At 38.8% G+C, this 27,575-nt stretch overlaps 1 protein-coding gene across 1 annotated transcript in view; it reads right to left on the bottom strand.

Moving 5' to 3' along the window:
- Positions 1–27,575, bottom strand: part of TfIIFalpha (transcription factor IIFalpha) — a 177,239-nt gene that overhangs the window by 8,599 nt on the left and 141,065 nt on the right. The window contains exon 10 of the mRNA XM_067136495.2: positions 23,057–23,216. Coding sequence (XP_066992596.1) covers positions 23,057–23,216 — 160 coding nt within the window. The remainder of the gene's footprint in view (positions 1–23,056; positions 23,217–27,575) is intronic.

The raw sequence follows: 27,575 nt of genomic DNA, 5'->3' as shown, positions 1-27,575 counted from the left end.
TTGAAGTAAGGTACTATCCCGGCATTTGTCTGGAAGGAATGCGGAAAAACCCAGGGTAAAACCTAAAACCACACTAAGGATAGACGCTGTCAGCGCCTGGATTTGAACCTTGGATCTTCAAACGTCGCAGCTCCTCAGTTCACTCATGGAGCGTGAGTGAACATACCCAGCCATGGAGGTGAATGGAACCCGAAATACTGGTTCAGAACATGAAAACACAAAATGCTTTTGCCATTTTTCAGGGACAGTATTAACTTTTGCACACATTTACGATCTCCACCCAAGCTTTTTCTTTCCCTCGGTTCACCTCTGTATGTAATGTAAGAATCATCACTAACCCTTTCCCAGTTTCTGACATTCTTTTTGTGTTTTCTGCAACTTCCACTGGTAGAACTCTGATTATGTTCACATATATTATCATAATCTTCAAAAGCAGAAGCCATCTTTACTTTGTTTGTAAACAGACAATATGGCCAATAAGAAACAATAAATGTCTATACAACACTTCATAATTTACATTAATTTACTGCATTGAATACTCTCCTAAGGTAATGCATTATTAAAATTAAAATAATATATCTGCATTTTTGATTCTATGTGGAATTAACATCGCACCAAAATGGGCATGTATCATGGCCTACCAAATTCTATTATACTTGCTACCCTGCCGATACTCTGGTGCCATCATATGCAAACTTTTAGTAACAATCAGTTAGCCCAATTTTGCAGTTCTGTCAAGATGATTTAGATATCCCAATGACTTAAAAGCCTTGTATTTATTTATACATAATTTCCTGATGGTAGCCCACATCAGTAAATGTGGTTTATATAATTATTTATACATAATTTCCTGATGGTAGCCCACATCAGTAAATGTGGTTTATATAATTAACAGTTAGGTGGCAGCATCTAACTCATTTTCACAAATTTGACAGTTATCCCATTTTTGCGTGCATCCATTCAATTGCAAACATAACACTTAAGAATAAAGTGCATATAACTGCAGATGCACAAAAACACATAATAAAAAATATTACAGTACACATTTTAACCTTCACACTTCTTGCAAAAAAATCATTATGTTACTTTCTTTTAGCATCGGTTGAAAAAGTCCTTAACAGACGTTCATTTTTGGGCTTGATTACGTTTCACGTGGAGCAATGCACTTTCAATATTCAAAATAGTTTGCTGCTCGCTGCCGTCGATATTGTGAGCATAAATGTTGGCTCAAAGTGTTCTGAATACATTCAGAGCTTCGGAAAAGTTTGGTGGGGGTTCGACGTAGTCTTCACTTTCGCTGTCCTGTACTGCACATTAGTCAGATGACACTGTGATATTGCTGCACAAATCCTCTACACTGAGCAAAACACATGAGGAGTTCACTACCTATTGACACATACATATCAAATTCTATATCGTGCATGCCTAGCTTTTCCCAATCATCACACATAGGTCCTTCATCAACGACGTTGTCAATATATTCAACACTTTCAATGTCGCTGCACTTCCGGAAATAGTTATGAACTGTGACTGGCAAGATCTGATGACAAGCCGACATTAGGAAAGGAACTGCCTGCAGGACATTGAGTTTCATTTCTGCTCTCTTTTCACAGTCCACGAGACACACTGCTCTTTGCACTACGTGCTTTTTATAAGACTGCTGAAACACTTTATAATCACAAAGTTTATACAAGGAGTAATTTTAATACCACCTATTCAATACAAATTTATTCCACTAGAGTGTGGTTAAATACACATGGAAATTATCAGAAATTTGAAGTACATGTTTCGCCTACTATTTATTGGGCATCATCAGCTTCAATCAATCTTAAAACACATATGGTCTAAGGAGTCATAATAACTTACGTAAAAAATATTGATGAATATTTACAAGTGTTAGTACTGTGGATGCAAAATGTTTACAGTAAAAAAAAAAAAAAAAAAAAAAAAAAGGTATTAAAACAGAACTTATACTAAAATCACTTTGAAAAAATGATGTGTTCATCTAAAAGTAATAGTCATATATTGTTTTTAAAAAGTAGTCCATGTCTGACACTGAAATGGATCTTCTTGATGAGAAGCTTAAGCAATATATGTTACATTAGGAAAATAGAATATCAAAAATAAGGCGTCGACAGGATAAGAACAAGACGGCTAAAAGATGTAGTAAAAGTTCATATTTGGGGGCAATATTTAAAATAAGGATGGAAAGAAGTAGTTGAATTGAAGGCAGTATAGTTTATGACGTCTTGGAAAGTTGGATTAAAATAGTGGTATGTTGTGAAGTGCTGAAAAACATTGAAGAATTTGCCGTAAAACGCTGCTAAAATATCGAATAAAAGAAGGTAGGCTGGACGACAAATTCGTGTAACAGAAAATGCCTCTTGTAGACGTGGATGTCCGTAGTAAACAATGTTGTCAATCTGGAATGAAGCGGAAGGCTAACTTGACGACGGGAAATTAGGCAGAGAATATATCACTGAAAACAATATGTTGAATAATGTGTACTTACTTATTCTCAAGATGTAATGTATGTCCGAATGTATCTGCAGCGTTAGTCTGTTTGAAATTCCTACTTCTAGTGTAGTATCGACGCTGTGGAGGTGTAGGGGAATGCTGAGAGGAAGAGGGGGTATCGGTAGGCGGAGCATCACGTGTTATAGCCAGTATAGGAGGGGCGTTACTTGAAGGAGCAACTACGGCGTCTGTATTTAACGAATTAGAGGGAGTCTTTAATTCTAAGGATTTAAATATCTGAGGGACTTTATTATGGTTTGGGTTGACCGTATTCAATAACTTAGGCATTAAAATATGTAGCGGACTTCTGACTTCCGTGTCGTCATTAAGATTACGATCTTTATTATATGTCCTGTCCAAGAAAATGTAAATACTCTCTAATTCATTCAAAAGTTTACCTTTGCCTGTATTCCTAATTATTGTGAGATCTTTTTCTATTGTAGTGAACCGGTGTCCAGTTTCCTTCATGTGGGTGCTCATTGCCGAGTATTTATTATGTTTTTCGGCATTGAAATGTTCCATGTACCTTATATAAAAGCTGTGCCCAGTCTGTCCAACATAGGATTTTCCACACTGAGAACATGTTAATCTATAAACTCCTGAACCTGAATATCTATTTCTGTCGTAGTTAATCTTATTATGATTAAAAAAGATGTTTTGAGTTGTGTTGATTGTTCGAAAGGCTACGTTCATATTATGCTTACTGAAAGTATTCGCAATTTGGTGGACTACTGGGCTACTATAAGTAAAAGTGGCGTACTTAGTTCTTTTTGGTTTGTCGGGTATGAGATTCGTGGATAACTTATTTTTGATTTTGTGAATTAAGCAGTTTATCATGTCGACCTTAAACCCATTAAGTCTGGCTAGGTTTCTTATGTAGTTCAATTCATTCCTTTAGTAGGGGAAAGAGGGATTCTTAGTGCTCTATAAATTAAACTATGAAAAGATGCCTGTTTATGGGAGCCAGGATGTAATGAGGAATTATTTATAGTTATCGGAGAATGTGTAAGCTTTCTATATATTTGAAATTCAAAAGTGTTATTGGTTCGTGTCACTGTTATGTCCAGAAAATTCAAGGAACACTTGTCTTCATCTTCCTTAGTAAAACTCAGGTTAGGGTCGATACTGTTTAATTTTTCCAAAATTTCGCTGCTATTGGTAACATCTTTATCAATTATTACAAATGTATCGTCCACATATCTCAACCATAAGCAAATTCCTTTAATATTAGTTTTTATTTTAGTGTGTTCAATTGAGTCCATGTAAATATCAGCTACGATGCCCGATATTGGGTCACCCATTGCTAAACCGTTCTCTTTGTAAATTTCATGTAAGTTTCATGAATTCATCGATCTCCTTTCCACTGAGGCCACTATGTTTACAGATGTTATCATAAAAGATGTTAACTGTGTCACCAGTCGGAATGTTTGGGTACATATTAATCACATCGAAAGAGCATATTGCTTGATTTGATTGAAGATTAAATTTGCTTAAAATCTCACAAAAATCTATTGAATTCCTTTCCAAGACGTCATAAACTACACTGCCTTCAATTCAATTACTTCTTTCCATCCTTATTTTAAATATTGCTCTCAAATATGAACTTTTACTGCATCTTTTAACCGTCTTGTTCTTATCCTGTTGACGCCTTATTTTTTATGTTCTGTTTTCCTAATGTAATATATATTGCTTAAGCTTCTCATCAAGAAGATCCATTTCAGTGTCAGACATGGACTACTTTTTAAAAACAATATATGACTATTACTTTTAGATGAACACATCATTTTTTCAAAGTGATTTTAGTATAAGTTCTGTTTTAATACCACTTTTTTTTTTTTTTTTTTACTGTAAACATTTTGCATCCACAGTATTAACACGTGTAAATATTCATCAATATTTTTTACGTAAGTTATTATGACTCCTTAGACCATATGTGTTTTAAGATTGATTGAAGCTGATGATGCCCAATAAATAGTGGGCGAAACATGTACTTCAAATTTCTGATAATTTCCATGTGTATTTAACCACACTCTAGTGGAATAAATCTGTATTGAATAGGTGGTATTAAAATTACTCCTTGTATAAACTTTGTGATCAGCTATTTTTCAATACGGAATAATGGTTTGTAACACTTTATAATGCCTGCATCTAACGGTTACAGAACATTAGTGGTATTTGGGGGGAAAAAAATACAATCTTTAAGTTAAAAAGGAATGCAACGTCCTTTCGATGGGCAGCTCAGTTGTCTATGTCTATAAACAGAATTATCTTCCTTCCCTGAGTCCCCATGAAAGTGTCCAGCCCGTGAAGAAATCTGAATAAAATATTGGCTTTTGATGTGAATTATATCACGTGCCGTTTACAAAAGAATGGTACTAGTTTCGACACTAATTCTGTGTCATCATCAGCCAATGATGTGAAGGTGCAAATTACAAATATGCAAAATCCATATAAAAACACATGACAATATACAATAGCCAAAGATAAGTTAAAAATAAGCTTTAAGGTATGGTACAAAAACTTAACGTAAATATGGTGCATTAGAGCATGGCGTAAAATTCTATAATATTTTGAGTGAAGAACAAGGTTGTTAAACCTATGTACGTGTGATTGGTAATCTTGCTTAAAGGATATAAGTCTTTAAAATGTTCATATCTTGTGCCTTGTTAAGAAGGACGTGTAAAACATATATCTCAATGTGAAAAATATATCTTGTTATGTAAAAGCTGTGGTATTCAACGGTGTCAGTTATCATGTGAAGATCTTACTTTACAAGAACCATGGTGGAGTCCCAGTTCGATACGGGACTAAAGAGACCTTGTGCAGTGTGTTGGAGTAGTTGATGAGTAGAGCGGAACTAGACTTCTGGAAGTGTGCCAGAGTAGAAACAATACGGCTCCCGCACACTTCCAGAACTCCAGTTCCATTCTACTCATCAACTACTCCAACACACTGCACAAGGTCTCTCTAGTCCCATATCAAACTGGGACTCCACCTGGTTCTTGTAAAGTAAGATCTTCACATGATCACCTTGTTTCCCCTGGAACCGCCTGATTTAAGACTTCAATGACACCATTGAATACCACAGCTTTTACATAACAAGATATATTTTTCACATTGATGATACATGTTTTACGCATCCTTCTTAACAAGGCACAAAATATAAACATTTTAAATACTTATCCTTTAAGCAAGATTACCAATCACGTGTACATAGGTTTAACAACCTTGTTCTTCACTCAAGATTTTATAGAATTTTACGCCATGCTCTAATGCACCATATTTACATTATAAATTTTTGTACCATACTTTTAGGCTTATTTTTAACTTATCCTTGGCTATTGTATATTTCTTGTCATGTGTTTTTATATTGATTTTGGGTATTTGTAATTTGCACCTTCACATCATTGGCTGATGATGACACAGAATTAGAGTCGAAATTAGTACCATTCTTTTGTGAACGGCATGCGATATAATTCACATCAAAAACTATTATTGTATTGAAAAGGTGGATCCAAAATATATTTAATTAATTGTAATCCCAGTTCAATGATATTAATTCTTTCCGCAACTTTGAGGGCTTTATCTCGTAAGATGCTGCCGTCCACAGGAATGCCTTATACTCGGGCTTGTTGATACCAGGCAAAGAGTACAACTTCCAACTCACTGTATGTAGATTCTTTACCAGCCTTTCTTTTCTTCACAGATGTTCCAGGTTTTTTTCTATTTGGTCACATATTTCGTGTTTCTTACTCATAATGAAAATGCTGATGTTGCTAAACAACTTTGATAATCTGAAGTCTTTCTTCCAAAGTTCTGACTTGTTTAAAAGGAGGAGTCATTTTTAATTACGCAAAAATTCCACAAAATGTGACAATTCAATAACTACTACAGACTATGAATCTCATTGTTGAATCCATATTGACAGTTGAACTTCTTATAAATTGTACAAAAACTGTTTTAATCCTTCTAGTCAATACTATATATTTTTTAAGTCCAATTAAGACTAAAGTTCACACATAAATGGCGGGTCGAAACATGTATATTTATGTGTGAACTTTCGCCTTAATTGGACGTAAAAAAAATATATAGTATTGACTAGGAGGATTAAAATAGTTTCGTACAATTTTGTAAGAAATTCAATAACTAGTATACGTGGAAAATGCAAAGCAAAGTGAAATACTGTACTGTAAGAACATAGGCAACGTAACCGACCTTGCTTGCCTTGGATACTGCAGCTCTAAACTTGGGTAAAAATAATGGATATGTTCTCGGGACTGAAAATTATGACTGATCTAAGAAAACGATACTTCCGGGAACGATCGATTGAGATTCCACTGTACATACGTAGTTTCTAAGGTTATTCGTTACTGTTTTTATATCTACACAGTTTCTGTGTTTGTTGGAGTGTGTTCGTTGCTTACAAAGGTGATTCCATTCGCAATTCCAAAAAAAAAGACTATGCTGTTTCAAAAAGACATTGCAATGAGATTTCCCATATATATAAGAAAGTTAAAAGCAAATGATAATGAAACTGTTCTCTGTTTTAAATGCAGTGCTGTGTTTTCAATCGGTCATGACAGAAGATCCAACATATGGACCATATCAAATCTAAAAGCACAACATTGTTCTTCAAGCTGCATATACCTCTGAAAATCTTACAAGTTTTCTTACTTCTGTAAAACCTGACCATGAGTGTTTAGTGAGGGTGTTGCATTTGATCCACACAACACCTCTCTGGTAGCTCACGAAATAATTCAAATTGCACTGAATGAAACCACATGTTTATTGTACACATAGATCACTTAAAACTAACAAATACATTAAGCCAAAACACGCGTGTCTACTTGAGCTCCTCCATTTTTACACTCACTCCCATCATGCCACTCTCCTCTTACTCAGAGTCCTTGACCAGTGCTGCCACTGTCCACGTCAGGTGAAATAAAGAGAGCTAAGCAACCAAACATGCCGCCCACCTAATTTGGACTACAAATTACAAATGAATGAATAAACTGACACAGAAAGGAGTATGGTACATTGCAAGTCACCAAAACGAAGAACAAAAGAAAACAAAAAAGGAAAACAATTGCACTGTAAACTCTGCATAGTTCAGTCATCTGATGCTGCAGTATAACAAAAGATACATGGACTTATGAATCAATAGCAGAAAAAACACACAACTACACATCCACAGATAATGGGTGCCTCATGCGTCAGTAGGTAGGAAACAGGCATATCTTGGTCACTGGTCGTTGGTAGGTTCCCTTGGCAGTGCGCACAGATACCACACGAACATGACCGTCAGCTCCAGGATGAACCTCCTCTATGATGCCAGTCTGCCACATAAGGGGTGGAAGATTGTCCTCCTTGATAAGGACAAGTGTTCCTGTCTGGACCATGGTCTTGGGGTTGTGCCATTTGGTTCGCTGCTGTAATTGAGAGAGAGATAGTCACATGACCATCGCTTCCATATTTGCTGTCGACACCGCTGAACTAGCTGCCATCCGGATACATATGAAATTGAAGTAGTAAGACAGTCTGGTTCAGGGAAGGATGAGAGTGATTCACCAATCAAAAAATGTCCAGGAGTGAGGAAGGAAAATTCATCAGGATTGTTGGGTAAGGGGGTTATTGGTCGGGAGTTTAAGCACGCTTCAATCTGAGTTAAAAGGGTGTACATGTCTTCAAAGGTGAGAAGTGTGTCTCCGGCGACCCTCTTGAGGTGATTCTTCACTGACTTGATTCCTGCTTCCCAAAGACCTCCAAAATGGGGAGCATGAGGTGGAATGAAGTGCCAGTCAATACCTTCATTGGACGCAAACTCCTTAACAGCAGACTGATGACTGCGGGACCTCATCAGGTGCTGCAACTCCTTCAGCTTTCTCATTGCTCCAACGAAGCAGGTTCCGTTATCACTGAAGATCTTGCTGCATCGTCCACGTCGTGAGATGAACCTCCGTAGAGCTGCAATGAATGCCTCAGTAGACAGACTGCTAACAAGCTCGAGATGAACTGCTTTCGTGGCCATACACACGAAGAGGGCAATGTAACATTTGGTTCGTGTCCTGCTCCTAGGGGTGCCATGCTTGACATACAAGGGACCTCCATAGTCAACTCCACAGTTGGAAAATGGTTTACTGGAGTTAACCCTTGATGGGGGTAGCTGACCCATGAGTTGGTTTGTCGTGGTTGCCTTTAACTTGAAACAAGTGAGACAGTTGTGAATGACCTGTCTAACGATAGATTTTCCATTAGTGACGTAGAGAAGCTAACACCAACTGACTTCCTGCATGTAAAAGCCTATGGTGTTCATGCAGGATGATGAGTTTGGTGATTTGGTGTTTAGGATGCAATATGAAGGGATGTTTCTGGTCGTAGGGGGCTGAAGAATTTTCAAGTCTACTGCCCACCCTAATCAAATTGGCGCTGTCAAAAAAAAGGATGGAGCGCCATAAGTTTGCTTTCAGATGGGATCGTCTTCCCCTGTTGCAGGTTATGTAGTTCTTGCACAAAGGTGGAACGTTGCGACATGCCAACGACAACCTTCAAGGAATCACGTAACTCAGCTGTGGTCAATGGCCCACGACGCCTCTCGGTAACATTACTTCGAAGATTTTGAAGAAATCTAAGCAAACAGGCTGTCACTCGTTGCAGTCAAGACCAACTGGAAAAGCATCTAAGGTAGTCGTCCAGGTCATGGTTAACTGTCACGAGGCACATAGTTGGCGCTCGCTCTTCTGGTATGTTAGAGATGGTTTCCTTTAAGACTGGCCAAGTTGATGGATGATTCTGAAGCCAACTAGGTCCCACCCACCATAGCAGCATTGTCTCAAGTTCCTGTGGTTCAAGTCCTCTTGAAATACAGTCTGCGGGATTGTCTTGTGAGGGAATGTGTTTTCCAGTCCTCTACTCTTGACAAGTCCTGTATTTCTGACACCCTGTTAGCCACAAAAGTCTTCCAAGAATTGGGTGAACCTGCTATCCAAGCTAGAACTATCGTAGAGTCCGTCCAGTAATATCGAGCATCAATTCTCATGTTGATAGCTACAAACACCTTATCCATCAATCGGCTCAATAGTACAGCACCATATAGCTCCAGTCGAGGTAACGAGATTTGCTTTAGAGGTGCCACTCTCGACTTAGCAGTCAACAGGGAGACGGTAACATCACCATTGATACTAATGCACCGCAGGAAAATACAGGCGACATACGCTTTCTCCGATACGTCCGAGAAACCATGTAGCTCCAGGCGCACCATTGCTCCGTTACATGTGACTCTCCTTGGTATGATGATGTTACTAAGTGCAGATAGGTGTTTATGGGTGTTTATCCATGAAATTTCAATTTGATTGGGGAGGGACTCATCCCAGTCTACTTGTTGTTGCCAAAGTGTTTGGATGAAGAGTTTGCATCGTACAATAACTGGACCAAGTAGTCCCAGAGGATCATATATTGCTGCTACAGTAGCCAGAATGGTGCGTTTAGTCCACTGTGGAGGAGCATCCTTAGTTGATGTAACTCTGAACATGAATATATCTTCAACAGGGTGCCAGAGAATACCAAGTGTTTTCACTACATCTCCAAAATTTAAATTACAAGAGACCTGATTTTCTTGCAGTTCTAAAGGAATGGATGCCAATATGTCAGGGTGATTAGCACGCCATACTGGATAGTTGAATGTAGCGTATGTTATAAGTTAGTGAATGATACTAGAGAAATATCGCTAAATATACATTTTCAATTGTATATATTTTAACATTTTGTTATAGTGATTGTGTTAAGGTGTTATCTTGTAGGTGCTTAAGCTATTTCTTGAAGATTTCGGGGAGAGGGTAAGCTGAAAGATATCATGCCTGATTCACTTAAAGATACAAGCAGTAACAATAGCCTCCAGCGCTGTGGGAAATGTAGCGGAGATTTTGACAACATAGGTAGCCCTGTTTGCTGTGAGGGGAACTGTAAACTATGGTTTCACAAAGAATGTACACAATTGACTTCTACGGAATATAATGCGTTGAAAGTGAAGAAAGGCAATCTGTTATGGATGTGTAATATCTGTAGAACCCAACTAGAGTCCTACGGAGTGAATACGTCCCCGCCAGAAGATCATGAAATAATACAAATCGTAACAGAGAACAAATTGTCTTGTGAATCCTTGAAAGGGAAGTTGGATGAACTGAGTGAAGTCCTTATGTCAAAAATGTCCCTTATCCTCGAGGCACAACTCCAACAAACCGAATGTCTATCAACTTACAGGAAAGAAATAACTTACGCAAATCTTACCTCTACCCAGACAGCCCAAATCCAACCTGAGATGAAAAGTCGCAGGCAGTTTTCGTCAAGAACAGATAGATCGGTAGATACCAAAACAGTAATAACAAAAAATAAGGAGCGAATACAACATTCAGAAGGTAGTTTTCAAAATAGAGGATACAAACATTCATCGTCCGAGAAAAGGTATGATCAAGGCGGGGAACAGCAACAACTGAGGGAAAAGAGACATGGTATAGGTATAGGTCTGGCATGGTTCTATGTCGGAAAAGTGAACACGGCTGCAACAAGAGAAGACTTAAAATCCTACCTAGAATAAAACGGAATTGCAGACATCAGGGAATGCACACTCCTGAACTCCAGGTCTATAACAACGAAAGCTTTCCGAATTGGAATTCCGTTTTCCGACAAGGATAAGCTCGATAATGAAGATTTTTGGCCAGAAGGAGTGACTTTTCGTCCCTATAGATTCTACTAAAGATAGAAGACATGGAACAATAATAAAAGACATGACAACAAGCAAGACAAATGATGCAGGATCTGACATAAAATGTTTAGTATGGAACGTAGAAGGACTGGAAAGTGTACTTGGAGCACTGCCATTCGACATTTTTTCTGTGTATGATATAGTGTTGCTTTCAGAGACTCTTGCAATCAAGGATCCATGTATTAATATGAGATACGCAGTTCATGTGCTAGCTACAAAGGGTGATTTGGGGAGGCCAAAGGGTGGTCTTTCTTGCCTATTGTCAACGAGAATGTCTCCTTTTAAGCTATATAGTCGGACAATGTGTTAATCATCCAAACAGTGCTTCTCGCAGTTATGTGTGTGTATTTTCAACCTGAGTGGAAAGACTATGACATTATTAGTGAGCTGATGTCAGGGCTATCCAAAATAAGGAAAACAGATCATCTTATTCTTGCTGGTGATCTTAACTGTCAGATTGATATCTCAAATAAAAAAGCAGATGTTGTAATATCCTAATTGGAGTCGGAAGGTTTCTCACTACTCAATGAACGGACCGAGAAAACATACTTTTGCCCCAGTGGAAGTAGCACGATCGACCTGATTTTCAGTAACAGGATTGGACCAAGAACAATAAGGCCCTCAGTATTAACAGATGTGGCAATTAGGAAACACCTGCCAGTAGAAATTACTCTCTCAGGCTTCATCGACCCACCTATCATCATCGCCCCCCTGAAACCACCGGTGCGGAAACTGGATTTGTTCAAACTGGAGGCTTACTCTGATTCGGTGAAAGCGATTATGGAAATAATACATCTCGGCGACCTGAATGGATCCCTTCGAGCTATAGAAGATATCATCAAGGATTCTGTTATACCAAGAAGTTTGCAGGAAAGGAAAGCTAAGCCCTGGTTTAACCGAACTTGCTACATTAAAAGGAAAGAAACGTTACGGGCCCTTCATCAAGTAATGGAAAGCCAAACTCAGGAAAGACTCATAGAATATGCAGTAAGAAAAGAATACAAAAGGGTAGTTAAAGAAGCAAAGAAACAGTTCCAGAAAATATCTGAGGAAAATCTACTAAAGAAAGCCGAAGAAGAGCCTTTTTCAATTCTGAAGCAGAGGCAGCCAAAATTCACAAGACAGATCCCATTGGAAGTCTGGGAAGATCACTTCACCTCACTACTCCAAGCAAAAGAGACGCGAGACTTCATCAACGAAGACGGCAATGACAGAGCTCCAATCAAACTTTTTACGACAGATGAATTAGAAGACATCATCCGGAACAGTAAAAACGGTAAAGCAGGGGGACCTGATAATATATTTTACGAACATATTAAAGACAGCTGGGCTATACTAAAGGACTCAATTACAGAACTCTTGAATCAATGTCTCAGACAAGGGAAAATTCCAGATAAGTGGAGAGAATCAACTATAAAGGTGATGTATAAAGGCAAAGGAGATGTAAACAACCCAGATGCATACCGAGGAATTGCTTTAGAGTGTACACTTTTGAAGATATTAACGAAGGCTCTAGCAAACCGTCTGAATGATCTACTAGATGACAAATTACCGGAAGAACAATTCGGGTTCAGAAGAGGTCGTTCAACGTTGCAGGCAGTACATTGTTTGATGGAAGACATTCAAGAGGCACTTAAAGTACAGAAAGGAAAATTGTATGCGGTGTTTGTTGACTTTCGCAAAGCATTCGATTCTACAAGTAGGAAATTGATCCTCCAGAAATTAAGAGAGATTTGCGGTGAAAACTGTTACATAAAATTGATAAAAAATATATTATCGGAAAATTATGTAAGAACTGATGATGACTTAACAAAGTCTAAGCCAATCCTACAGACTATAGGAGTTCTTCAAGGAGATCCTTTGAGTCCACTACTCTTTAATGTCGCAACATATGACATAACAAAAGCCATCGTTACAGAGCAGACAAGTATCTATCTATACGCAGACGACATGGTTATTGTCGCGTCTTGTAGAGAAGAACGACAAACAGCACTTGATAGACTGTCAAAATGGTGTGAAGAGGCCGGTTTGGAAGTTAACAAAGAGAAAACAGTAGTGATGGTTTTTAGAATTGGAGGAAAACGAGCGGCTGCAGATACTTTCTATTTTGAAGATTCTCTTCTAAATTCTGTGAACTCTTTCAAATACCTTGGAATAACTCTCCAAATGAACGGCAAAATATTCTCAGCTCACGTGAAAGAAAGATCTCTTGCAGCAATGATAGCAATAAATGATATAGAGCACATCGATCAATTATCAATTGAGACAGCAATGAAACTGTTTCATCTAAAGATTACTCCAATTGCAACTTACGGTTTAGAACTAATATGGACCTTCTTGAAAAAGAAAGACCTAAAGGAATTAGAAAGGGTTAAAGCTACCTTCCTTAAACGAATCCTTTGTGTGTCCAAATACACGCCTTCGAGACTTGTTTACGAACTGACAAGAGAACTGTTTTTCATCGAAGACCTACGGTTTTCTATGACCCTGCAATCGACGACAGAATACCAAGACTTCCTGCGTAATTTGAAATTTAAAAAGGCCGAAATATGGAGTGATTTCTACACAACCGATGCAATGACTACAACTGACTGGCAACAAAGTTGTTTTGAACTGAGACACGCGGTGACCCGTGCAGCGGTCCACGGATTTCACCACAAGGCTTGTGCTACTCTCCGCTTTCACGATCCGAATAGTGACTGTGTATGTCGATGGTGCAATAGACTTTGTGGCCGTTACCACGCTTTGGAGTGCCCAAAGAGAGCCTACTCTCTGAAAAGTCTCTGTAGTGAATAGTGCTATGTATTCTATTCTTTTATTTGACCATTGGTTGCAATAAAGATTTATTATTTCCTAAGTCTAAATCCTGCTGTGTTTAGAAGGGAAGTCAGTTCCGCCTGTAACTGATGGGCATCTTGGATGGAGTTGGTTCCAGTCAGCAGGTCATCAACATAGAAATCACGTGTCACAACTCCACAGGCTCGTGGAAATCTTCGTTGCTCTTCCCTTGCCAACTGAATCAGACATCTGGTTGCTAAGAATGGAGCTGCTGCTGTTCCATAGGTTACCGTTGTAAGCCTATAGGTCTTCGGCAGTTGATGGGGTGAATTGCGCCATACAATTCTCTGTAAATCGCGGTCTTCAGGATGGACGTTGATCTGGCAATACATTTTCTCGATATCTGCAGTTATGACGTACTTGTGTGTACGAAACCGAAGGACAATGGAGAACAGATCTTGTTGCACTGTGGGTCCGACCATCATGATGTCATTAAGAGATACTGACGCATAAAAGACTACCCTAACCTTCGTCGTAGTGCTACCTTTCTTTACAACAGCATGATGAGGCAAGTAGTAGGATCCTTGACTTTGAATAGGGGCTTCGATTTCCTCCATGTGTTCTAGTTGGTGATATTCTTGCATGAAGTTAGTATATTCCTCTGCGAACCATGTGACCTTGCCGCGGTGGGGAGGCTTGCGTGTCCCAATGATGCAGATAGCCGAGCCGCAGGTGCAACCATATCGGATGGGTATCTGTTGAGAGACCAGACTAACGAATGGTTCATCGAAAGGGGTGTAGCAGCCTTTCGGTAGTTGCAAGGGCGGCAGTCTAGATGATTGACTGATACGGCCTTGTAATAATACTCAACATGGCTTAGCTGTGTTGATACTGCTACACGGCTGAAAGCAACGGGAAACTACAGCCGTAACTAACTCCCGAGGACATGCAGCTCTCTCTGTATGAATGATATACTGATGATGGCTTCCTCCCGGGTAAAATATTCCGGAGGTAAACTAGTCCCCCATTCGGATCTCCGGGTGGGGACTACACGAGAGGGGGTGATCATCAGGAAGATGGATACTGACATTCTGCGAGTCGGAGCGTGGAATGTTAGAAGTTTGAATCGTTGTGGTAGGTTAGAGAATCTGAAAAGGGAGATGGATAGGCTAAAGTTAAATGTAGTTGGTATAAGTGAAGTACGTTGGCAGGAAGAACAAGATTTTTGGTCAGGTGACTACCGAATTATCAACATAAAATCAAACAGGGGAAATGCAGGAGTTGGTTTAATAATAAGAAAATAGGGCAGGGGGTAAGCTACTACGACCAGCATAGTGAAAGAATTATTGTCGTCAAGATAGACACCAAACCAATGCCCACCACAATAGTGCAGGTCTATATGCCTACTAGTTCAGCGGATGATGAAGAAATCGAAAGAATATATGAGGAGGTAGAAGATTTAATACAATATGTAAAAGGTGACGAGAATCTAATTGTGATGGGAGACTGGAATGCAGTGGTAGGCCAAGGAAGAGAAGGTAGTACAGTAGGAGAATTTGGATTGGGACAAAGGAACGAAAGAGGAAGTCGGCTGGTTGAATTCTGCACTGATCATAATTTAGTCCTTGCCAATACTTGGTTCAAACACCACAAACGACGGCTGTATACGTGGACGAGACCTGGAGACACTGGAAGGTATCAAATAGACTTCATTATGATTAGGCAGAGATTCAGAAACCAGGTGTTGGATTGCAAAACTTTCCCAGGAGCAGACGTCGACTCTGACCACAACTTGTTGGTCATAAAATGCCATCCGAAGTTGAAGAAATTGAAGAAAGGAAAGAATGCAAAAAAGATGGGATCTAGACAAGTTGAAAGAAAAGAGTGTGAGGGATTGCTTCAAGGAACATGTTGCACAAGGACTAAATGAAAAGGCTGAAGGAAACACTATAGAGGAAGAGTGGAGAGTCATGAAAAATGAAGTCAGTAGGGCTGCTGACGAAATGTTAGGAAGGAAGAAAAGATCAACTAAGAATCAGTGGATAACTCAGGAGATACTAGACCTGATTGATGAACGACGAAAATACAAGAATGCTAGAAATGAAGAGGGCAGAAAAGAATACAGGCGATTAACGAATGAAGTGGATAGAAAGTGCAAGGTAGCTAAGGAAGAATGGCTGAAGGAGAAGTGCAAGGATGTTGAAGGCTGTATGGTTGTGGGAAAGGTAGATGCTGCATACAGGAAAATCAAGGAAACCTTTGGAGAAAGGAAATCTAGGTGTATGAATATTAAGAGCTCAGATGGAAAGCCACTTCTAGGGAAAGAAGACAAAGCAGAAAGATGGCAGGAGCATATCCAACAGTTGTATCAAGGTAAAGATGTAGATAATTTGGTTCTGGAACATGAAGAGGCTGTTAATGCTGATGAAATGGGAGACCCAATTTTGAGTTCAGAGTTTGACAGAGCTGTGATTGACCTCAATAGGAACAAGGCACCTGGAATTGATGACATTCCCTCTGAATTACTGACTGCCTTAGGAGAAACCAGCATGGCAAGGTTATTTCATTTAGTGTGTAAGATTTATGTGACAGGAGAAGTCCCATCCGATTTTCGGAAGAATGTTGTTATACCTATTCCCAAGAAAGCCGGTGCTGACAGGTGTGAAAACTACCACACCATTAGTTTAGTATCTCATGCCTGCAAAATTTTAACACGTATTATTTACAGAAGAATGGAAAAACCTGTTGAAGCTGAGTTGGGAGAAGATCAATTTGGCTTCAGAAGAAATGTAGGAACACATGAAGCAATCCTGACTTTACGTCTAATCTTAGAGGATCGAATCAAGAAGGACAAGCCCACGCACATGGCATTCGTAGATCTAGAAAAGGCATTCGATAATGTTGATTGGACCAAGCTATTTATGATTCTGAAGACGGTAGGGATCAGATACCGAGAACGAAGAATTATCTACAATCTGCATAAAAATCCGTCTGCAGTGATAAGAATCGAGGGCTTTGAAAAAGAAGCAGCAATAAAGAAAGGAGTGAGGCAAGGCTGCAGTTTGTCCCCTCTCCTTTTCAATGTTTACATAGAACAGGCAGTAAAGGAAATCAAAGAGAAATTTGGAAAGCGAATCAGTCCAAGGAGAGGAAATCAAAACCTTGAGATTTGCCGATGATATTGTTATTTTATCTGAGACTGCAGAAGATCTCAAGAAGTTGCTGAATGGTATGGATGAAGTCTTGGGTAAGGAGTACAAGATGAAAATAAATAAGTCCAAAACAAAAGTAATGGAGTGCAGTCGAACGAAGGCAGGTGATGCAGGAAATATTAGATTAGGAAATGAAGTCTTAAAGGAAGTAGATGAATATTGTTACTTAGGTAGTAAAATAACTAACAATGGCAGAGTAAGGAGGACATAAAATGTAGACTAGCACAAGCAAGGAAGAGCTTTCTTAAGAAAAGAAATTTGCTCACTTCAAACATTGATATTGGAATTAGAAAGATGTTTTTGAAGACTTTTGTGTGGAGCGTGGCATTGTATGGAAGTGAAACATGGACGATAACTAGTTTAGAAAGAAAGAGAATAGAAGCTTTTGAAATGTGGTGTTACAGAAGAATGCTGAAGGTGAGATGGATAGATCGAATCACGAATGAAGAGATACTGAATCGAATTGGTGAGAGGAGATCGATTTGGCTAAATTTGACGAGAAGAAGAGATAGAATGATAGGACACATCTTAAGACACCCAGGACTTGTTCAGTTGGTTTTTGAAGGAAGTGTAGGTGGTAAGAACGGTAGGGGTAGACCAAGGTATGAATATGACAAGCAGATTAGAGCAGATGTAGGATGCAATAGTTACGTAGAAATGAAAAGGTTAGCACATGCTAGGGTGGCATGGAGAGCTGCATAAAACCAGTCTATGGACTGATGACTCAAACAACAACATTGCAAGCTGTCTTTCCAGTCTTCTCTCTAAGTAATGGAAACGTTTCTTAGCAGTGTCCAGTGAGTCTCCTAGGTTGCTCTGATTGGAACGAAGGGGCAGTTTAACCACGAAACGTTCCGTTTCTTCTTGAGTGGTGTGCCTCTTAAAGTGTTCTTCACATTCCCTTTCTTCCTTTGTGAGTGGATTGGTCCTCACTTCTTCCTGTGCCCAGAAGCGCTCAACCTGTGCGTGCAGCATGTCGCCCTTTAAAAATAAAGCCTTAGTTGTAGCACTTCCATGTTGTACAGAGTGGTTGGGTATACAGCCAGCAAGTACCTAGCCAAGAGTAGTGTTTTGAAGAGTGGGATAGCCTTCCCTTGTGCGCTGCCCAGGTAGCAAGATATCATAGAACACACTTGCTCCCAGGAGAAGATCAATATCGTGTGGTTGGTTAAACCGTGAGTCTGCTAATACTATGTCCGCAGGCAAGTTCCAGTCATCACAGTTAATTCTAGTAGTAGGAAGTTGACCAGTTATTTGTCCTAAAACAGAGCAAACAATGGATTTCCATAATCACTAACTCTGGAAGAGATGGAAACTTGGCAAATATGTGAAGATTCCACTGTTTTCATATTGCTGATGCCACTGATTGGCATAGAATGGCGAGTTAGTTTGAGTCCTAGTCGGTTCGCAAGGCCATGCGACATGAAATTCATCCGAGAACCACTGTCCAGTAAGGCTCGACATTCATGAACTCTACCACTACTGTCCCTAATATGAACCACAGCAGTTGAGAGGAGAACTTCGTGTTGTTGAAATGCTCCTTTCAAAGAGCAATATGACTGCTGTTGTGGGGGATAGCCTGTCGAATTTGATGACCTCTGGTTGTCTTGCTGATAATGTAGCAGGGTGTGATGCCTTTGGTTACACATTCTACAACTGCCTAAAGTGCAACTGTTTGCAATGTGGTCACCTTTCAAACAAATGAGACAGAGCCTGAGGTCTCTAACTTGATATGGTGATTAACAGACATATCCTTACATTTTGAGCACCGGTAGAAAAAATGAGAAGCACCACAAAGTTCACATGATGAGGGAATGGAGGTGTATGTACTGGTGGAAGGCTTGGAAGATCCGCTGACCTTGCCTATTTCTTGCTTCTCTGCTCCGGTCTTATGGGAGGAGACGATTTCTAGTGTCTGGCAGTTACTTTCAAGAAAGAGGATTAAGTCTTGTAAACTAGGGCATTTGTCACCTGAGGTCGAATTCTCCCACTGTTTACGTAGACTTAGGCTTATCCGTTGGAGTACTAAATGTGATAGGATGACCTCATGCCAGGAGGTCTTAATTTTCAAGGCTCCTATCGCATTGAGATTGCTACACAGCTGATTTATGAGCATTCTTAGGTCTTTGGGCGGTTCACCCTTAACAACTGGAAGTGACAGAAGCTCTCTGACATGAAGATCTAAGATGAGCCTTGGGTTATGATAATGATTACATATTAAGTCCCATGCTACTTTGAAGTTTTCTTGCATTACTGGAAGGTTTTCAATTAATTTTTGAGCTTCATCTGATACACATGACAGCAAGTAATAATAGCGTTGTATGTCAGTCAAAGAGTCGTTACTGATGATTAGCGACTCAAAGGTGTCATGAAAGTGCATGAATTCTGCGATAGGCGATTAGGCAAAGAAATAGTAGGTAATTTGAGTAAGTGGCCATTGGTTGTGGTTGAACTGTCTATAGGAGAGGAAGGCAAGGCAGTGTTAGTTAACAAAAGAGTTTGAATTTTTGACTGAATGTCTAAACAAATTTCTTCAAATGCTTCCCGTGACTAATGTCGTCGTCATTTATTTCGAGTTAACTCTGAACATCGTTGTATTCTTCTATACTTCTTTGTAAAAGATCCTCCCTCACTTTGATATCATTTAAATTTTCTCCTTGAAAGTTACTGATAAAGTTTCCTAAGCGAGTAACTCGAGATTTCACAACAGCCCTTTTCTTCGTCAATGTGCACTTTAGATTTTCTTCCATTATGGGAAGGACAAGCAAGGAATAACAAGGAATGACAATTGAACCAGACTGCACTCACCCTTCGAGGATGCGATGATGCTGCTCCTGGTGGCTGACTCGTGAGTTGAAATTCCCGTTGGCTGCACTGCTCCTTGTTCTGGCGGTGTACTGTCACTGTTGGCTCCACTGGCTGAAAGTGTGGTGGCAGCACTGTTGTATGATGGCGCAGCTTAATTTGCTCTACAACATGGCGCTTCCCGCCGAAATCCACTCGTTTTCTTCTTGCACCTTAACACTGGCATGAACTGCTTTGATGCATATGATTTCACATTGAAAATGATTCTGACACGATAACCTCCTTACTTGTTCGCATCGCCCACTACGGCAACGTAATTATTTCCTTGATGTTCTACGCATGGACTGACCTCGTGGTTCAAGCGTGCTGTTACAGCATATCTCGGTTTAATAATGCACAATGAAAATCGTAAAGTCACACTGAAATGAATTCGGTCCACCTGTACTCCCATGAGGAGGAATATTTAATGAAACAATGATGCCGATGCGGTGAAGTGAAGCACGCTACGCTAAGGTACCGTATCAGTTTGAACATTAGGCCTACGGTTTGCACACTGCGTATCCGGCTCGGAGGACCAAAAAAAATGTTGCATTTGATCCACACAACACCTCTCTGGTAGCTCACGAAATAATTCAAATTGCACTGAATGAAACCACATGTTTATTGTACACATAGATCACTTAAAACTAACAAATACATTAAGCCAAAACACGCGTGTCTAATCGAGCTCCTCCATTTTTACACTCACTCCCATCATGCCACTCTCCTCTTACTCAGAGTCCTTGACCAGTGCTGCCACTGTCCACATGTCAGGTGAAATAAAAAGAGCTAAGCAACCAAACAGAGGGTACTTTTGCTTTCCATATGTCAAACACAATCACAGTTTCAAATGTTATGAACTTGCACCTCTCAAACTGTTAGGGAAGTATTTGCAAGAAAGAAGTTCACAAACACCCATCAAAAACCAGGGTCATTCTTGTGAATGTACTGAGTGATTAGATATGCATAACTCCAGTGTACACGGCGTTTTTCCTGGGGGTGAGCTCCCCACGCATTCGCCACACGCAGGAAGGGGATGGCACAGTATGCCATCATGTTCTGTTACCTGGTCCTGGCCTTTGTTCTGTAAGCGCCCACATCCATACTACCTGACCTTTTACACGTGTTCGACGTTACAGTAGCATTTCAGCTGTTTCCAAGAGAGAGTGTGTGTGTTTTTTTGTTTTTTTCTTAATTCTGTAATTAGTCGTACAGGACATTATGGCTTGTGCATTTTCAACAGCACAGCGTGTCTTTATGTACGATTTATGTGTGTTAATTCAGTCAGCCAGTGAAGTTCAACGACAATTTCAAGAAAGATTACTGTGTGTAGCAGTTCCAAGTTGTAAAGCAGTCCATGATCTTTATAATAAAATTCAGTAAACTGGAAGTATCCAGCCTATGGGAAAAGAAAAAAGCAGCATAGGGTTCTCACGAAAGAAAAGTGAGGTGTCATTGGTCATTGTTAGAAGAATTTTTCCTAAAGAAATCACTGTCTTGCACAAGTGGGAATTTCATATGGGTCTGTGCAAAAGGCTACTACATTATTACACTTAAAGCTGCTCTGTGTGAAAGGCTACTACAATATTACACCTAAAGTTCTATAAAATAACTCTGGCGCATGTTCTTTAACCTTGCACGTCAGGGCACATTTTGCGAGTGGAGTCTGGAAAATGTATGCAATGGAAAAATAGGCCCACATTTACTATTTTTCTCGGACAAGGCAAGGTTTCATCTCCATGGTTATGTGTGTACACAAAACAATTGTCAATGGAGTGCTGTTAAGCCTGAATTTGTATATGAAGTGCCCCAGGATGTCAAAATTGGTGTATGGTGTGCTATCAGTGGTGAAAGAATCATAGGGCCCATTTTTTTGAGAATAAGATTGATTTTGTCACTCAATGCCCATTTCAATCAATGTCTGATCTGAATTTTTAAAATACATTTGCCGTGCCCTTATCAGCAGCAAATGTTCTTAAGTCCTTCATGCACATTTCCATGCATTTGTCAGCCACCAAGTGTTTGCTCTTTTTTAAAAATTGTATGTTTTCATCAAATATGCAAACATATTGTAATATACTTGAGGTTCCTGAATGTGCGCTTAGTAGCTTTTTACAAAAATTGCAATGTGAGAAACTTACTGGCTTATTTGATACTTACTCATAAAAAGTTTCCTATGCTGGAGGTGAGGCCTCTTTCTTATATACATCCACCACTTCCTAATTATGCCTCTTGTCTATTTCCCTGCTGCTTTCACTTCTAATAACAAACGAGCTGTGCAGAATGAAATACGTAACTACACTAACAAACACCACAATGATATGCACTCTTAAGTCCAGCAGTCCAAATGGGTCCTGCAAAACCTGGCAGGCTTAAAGGGAACACAGGTTTGGTGACTGTGGCTTGTAAGCTCAGTATGCATGCACTCTTGCTTTGGTGATGTGCAAGCTAAGCTGCTCTTTTTGTTGCAGCAATGCCTGGGACAAGCAAGCCTGAAGTAGAATTTGTAAATCTTTGTAAGCCTTTCAAGTACAGTACAATATTGTATTTGGTTGAATACAAGAACAGCTGACAGTGTGGATATGGTATGATCAGCCGTTGTAGCCTACACTGGTGCTGTTCAGAGCGGGAGCTTTTAAAACTCAAAACGTGATGACACTAGTTGTTCGACTCGTTCTGCCCTTACAATGAGAACTCATTTATTCACCTTGTTAATTTTTTTCAAATTATCAGGTTATATCTGCAGTGTAGTTTTTAAATAATTTTAAACCATTTCTTTGTCATCAATGTATGGGTGAGAATCTGTTGATGAAAAGTGCCATATATGTTTTCAGATGTCTTGAAAGATACTTTGGATTTGATCTTGGAAGATAAAGTGGCTCCAAGAATAAATATACATGGAAATTCAATACAAAGAGAAACCTACTTAAATTCATATGCAACGTACCTTTGGAGATTTGAGATAAGCCATTGGTATCATCATCCTTTCTCTTTTTCTTCTTTTGAGATTTCTTCTTGCTTTTCTTTTCTTTTTCACTTTTTGATTCTCCAGCTGCTTCTTTCTGCTTATCATCAGGTTCTTCTTCTTTCTCTCCTTCTTGTTTTTCCTGTAAATAGACAAAAAGTAACTTCCAGCTAAAGAGAACCACAAAATGAATTAAGCATAACTAATCAGGAAAGAAAGAACATATTTACTTCTGCAAGACAAAAGGGGGGGGGAAAAAAAAGAATACACTTCCATTTAAGGCACATACTGTCCATAGGCTATTTAAAACATTCTCCCTGGCTGTTTGTACAGTATTTATCATCCCAACTATACAAGGAGTAATAATGAGTGAAAAGAGATATTACAGTACTTAAAAGCCCATTCTTAGGCAAGAAAAACAGAAAAGGTAAGTTTTAGTGGATGCTCTAATAGGCAATACTATCTATCTCAAAATTGGCCCAAAAGATTCTCCACCTCTTCTACAAAAAAGCATGACATGTTTAATATAGTTAAAATTTTGCTGGTATGCATCACAGTGAAGGAAGGCTTTACAAATACTAGCATAAAGACACTGTACTACTGCATTACTTGAGAATATGTGACTGACATGCTGTAATTTATAAATCATAGCACCAGTTTCTTTTCTATGCCTATATAAATAGAAAGCTATAAAAAGTCAAACCAAGGGTAATAAGTGCTAAAGAGGAGGAGCATTCCACGCAGCGTTTCCTACCTTTCGTGGATATATTTTGATTTTAAACAATGAATGCTGTTTATTTTTTGACACTTTGCAAAGTGCAATTTAAATACCAACTGGAATAAGCCATTGAAAAAAATATTTCACAACTATTATGTGCTGAGAGACCACGACAATGTTTCTCATATAATCCTTCCATTCAGTGACGATCTAGCACAGTATTTCTTAACTGGTGATGGCTCAATGCCATTCAAGGGTACACAAAAAACTAATCAGTAATGGTGCAAAATGTTGATGTCCACAATAAATCTATGAAAATTAGAGGAACTGAAGAATAATATACACTCGCACACACTCAGCAGGCTTCTGTGGGACATGAAGATCCCCTGCCAATCTCATGAATTGCCTCCACTGAACTCTGTTTTGAGAGAGTTCTTGCCAGTTTTTCACATTCAGATGTCTACATAGATTTTGTTTCTCCAGGAGCTATGTGGTCTTTCCATTGGTCTTTTTCCTGTTAGTTCTGGAATTGATGATGTTGATTATTGGTGCTTGCTGTGATAGTGAGTGTATTTCTTTATTTGATCTCTTATTCCAGGTTTGGGATACAGAATCAATGCACAGTCCAAACATTTTCCTGTAAACTTTATTTTCAAAAACGTGCAACTGATTTTGTTCTTTTTTTTATGAACTCCATGATTTTGAACCATAAGTTAGAACTGGCCTGATGACAGTATTGTAGAGTATATTTTCAGTTTTGTATTTCTCGTCAAAAATTTTAATCCCAATAGAAGCTGTAGAGAGTAGTACACCTTGTCAGCATTCTGTATTCTAACTCTGATTTCCACTTCTCTTCGATTCTGTTCGCTAATCATAACTCCTAGGAACTTGAAAAGCTCAAATCCTTCAAAAGTATGTTTATCAATAATCAGAGGTGACCGGTTCATATTCACGTCAATCATCATCATCATCATCATCATCATCATCATCATCATCATCATCATTTCCCATTATCCCGCAGTAGCCGGGTAGGGGCAAATATGGTTCCTCTCCACTTTCTTTGGTCTTTCCACCACCACTCCTCCAATACTGTGTCCCAGTCCAGGTTTCTTTCTCTAATATTGAGTTGGATTCTGTCCTTCCATCTCAAGTGTGGTCGTCTGCAGCTTCTCCTTCCTTGCATTTGCATTTCCATCACCTTTTCTGGCATTCTTTCATCACTCATTCACTTTATCTACCCAAACCATCTTAATCGGCTCTTCTCTATTCTATCATTCTTTTTTTTTTTTCACTCCAATTTCTTCCCAGATTTTCTCATGCCTTATTTTGTCTCTTCTACTCTTCTGTATCATACTCATCACCAACTTTATTTTGGCTGCCTGTATTCGACGCTCATCCTTCTTTGTCATTGTCCAAGTTTCTGCTCCGTAAGTTGTTATGGGTATGTAATACATCTTGTACATAGTTTCCTTTGCTCCCATAACATGTTTCTTACACTATGATAGAAACAGCTTCCATCCAGTCTAGCATTCTCCATTAATTCACTCCCCAGGTATTTGAGCATCTCCACTACTTCCAGGGGCTTGTCTGCAAGTCTAATATAATCTTTCCCTTCTTTCTCCCCTCTAGTCATAACAAGAGTTTTACTCTTTTCTACACTATTTTCAATCCACATTCTTCAATCTTCCCATTCACGACATCCAACTGTTCTTGAACATTCATGTCCTCTTCTCTCCAAATCACAATATCATCTGCAAATAACAACATGTTCATTTCTCTTCCTCCATATGCTGCTTTTGCTGTTTTCATGATGTCATCCATTCTTATTGTAAACAGGATAGGTGATAGAACACTGTCTCAGCCAACTAGTGATTTTGAACCAACTTGTCCTGCGAACTACTGTTGGCACGCAACTACAACATTCCTCTCGCATTGCCATGGTCATTTTTATTAAACCCTGTCCAATTTCTTTTTGCATCAGATTGTCCCAGATCAGATTGTCATATGCCTTTTCAAAGCCAATGAATGTCATCACCATATCATTCCCATACTCCCATTGCTTTTTTGTTAGTTGTCTCATAATGAAAATGGGCTCTATTATTGACCTTCCACATCTGAAACCAAACTGGTTTTCCTGTATCTGATTTTCAACCCTCAACCTTATCCTTTTCCAGTCCTCTATATTATCTTAGCAACATGGGATATCAGAATAATTCCCCTATAGTTCTTCAATACTTTCTTATCACCTTTCTTGAAAATTGGGATGATTATACTCTTTTGCCAAAACTCAGGGAACTCATTATTCTCCCAGACAATCCTGAGAACTCGATATGTCCACTGCAGGCCTACAGCTGCCTTTATCATCTCCACTGAAATTTCATCTATTCCAGCAGTTTTTCCATTCTTCATCTTTATTACTGCCATTTCAATTTCATTCATTGTAATTTCTTTATCCATTTCTTCATCAACTAATTGCCCTTCCTGGTGGTTCATTGAATGACTGTCATTAGTTCTCCTGTTCAGCAACTTCTGAAAATACTCTCTCTCTCCATCTATTTCTTATTTCTTCTGGCTTTGTTAATATTGTGCCTCCTTCATCCTTCACAAATCTGGTGTTTAATTGGTCTCTCTTTTTGTTTCTTAAGATACCATACCTGCCAACTTTTGAAAAGGGCTATCAGTAAAACTTACGCGCGACAAAAAAATCTAACAATTTTCGACGTACCCTGGCTTACATAAAATAAATTTCATTGTAAAGTCTGTATTGTCGTATGTATACTTTCAGGTTAAGTCAATATTCCACCTTTACAATACCAAAAGTTTATTGTCTAATTATTTAAACAACATTATTTAAAATATGACGGGACATGTTTCGTCTAACTCGTAGACATCATCAGCCGTAAAATATTCAAGAAAAAGCACAAAAAGACAAGGACAGAATAACACATTGAAATAAATCGTGTTGCTGAATACGTCAATTAAAATAGTGAGGCTGTTCTAGATTGTTCCGAGCACAAATATTCAAAAGTTGTTGATGAACAAACTTAAAATTATACACATGAGATGAAACAGTAATACTTGGTATTAAAATTCTTCTTGAGGGTGCTGTTTCAGTATTCAGTATTACTGTATCATCTCATGTGTATAATTTTAAGTTTGTTCATCAACAACTTTTGAATGTTTGTGCTCGGAACAATCTAGAACAGCCTCAGTATTTTAATTGACGTATTCGGCAACCCGATTTATTTCAATGTGTTATTCTGTCCTTGTCTTTTTTGTGCCTTTTCTTGAATATTTTACGGCTGATGATGTCTACAAGTTAGACGAAACATGTCCCGTCATATTTTAAATAATGTTGTTTAAATAATTAGACAATAAATTTTTGGTATTGTAAAGGTGGAATATTGACTTAACCTTAAAGTGTACCCCAGCTTAACGAAAGTAATAATACTTCTGGGCTACAAAATACAAGAATTCATGTTTTAAACAGGATACTTCAAAGAAATCACACCTACTTACATCATAGGCCAATGATTTGTAGATGAATATAACAATCGAGAAGAAATCCATGTTAAACGGCAGCAGGCGCTGTGAATATTAGTTTGGAGCATACATAACAGGACTTCCTTGATAAATGAAACACATATGCGATAATTGAAAAAGGCTTTACACAATAAAACTCGTTTATCGTAACACAGGCAAGAAATAATATAATACACACTGCAAATGAAACGCTAGTTCGACTTGAAAGTCATAGTTGTGGCTTTTTTTAGCTTCCTGCAA

This window comes from Anabrus simplex, chromosome 1 (genome assembly GCF_040414725.1).
Source record: "Anabrus simplex isolate iqAnaSimp1 chromosome 1, ASM4041472v1, whole genome shotgun sequence".
Taxonomy (NCBI): Eukaryota; Metazoa; Arthropoda; class Insecta; order Orthoptera; family Tettigoniidae; genus Anabrus; species Anabrus simplex.
This window is presented reverse-complemented; position numbering and strand designations above follow the sequence as displayed.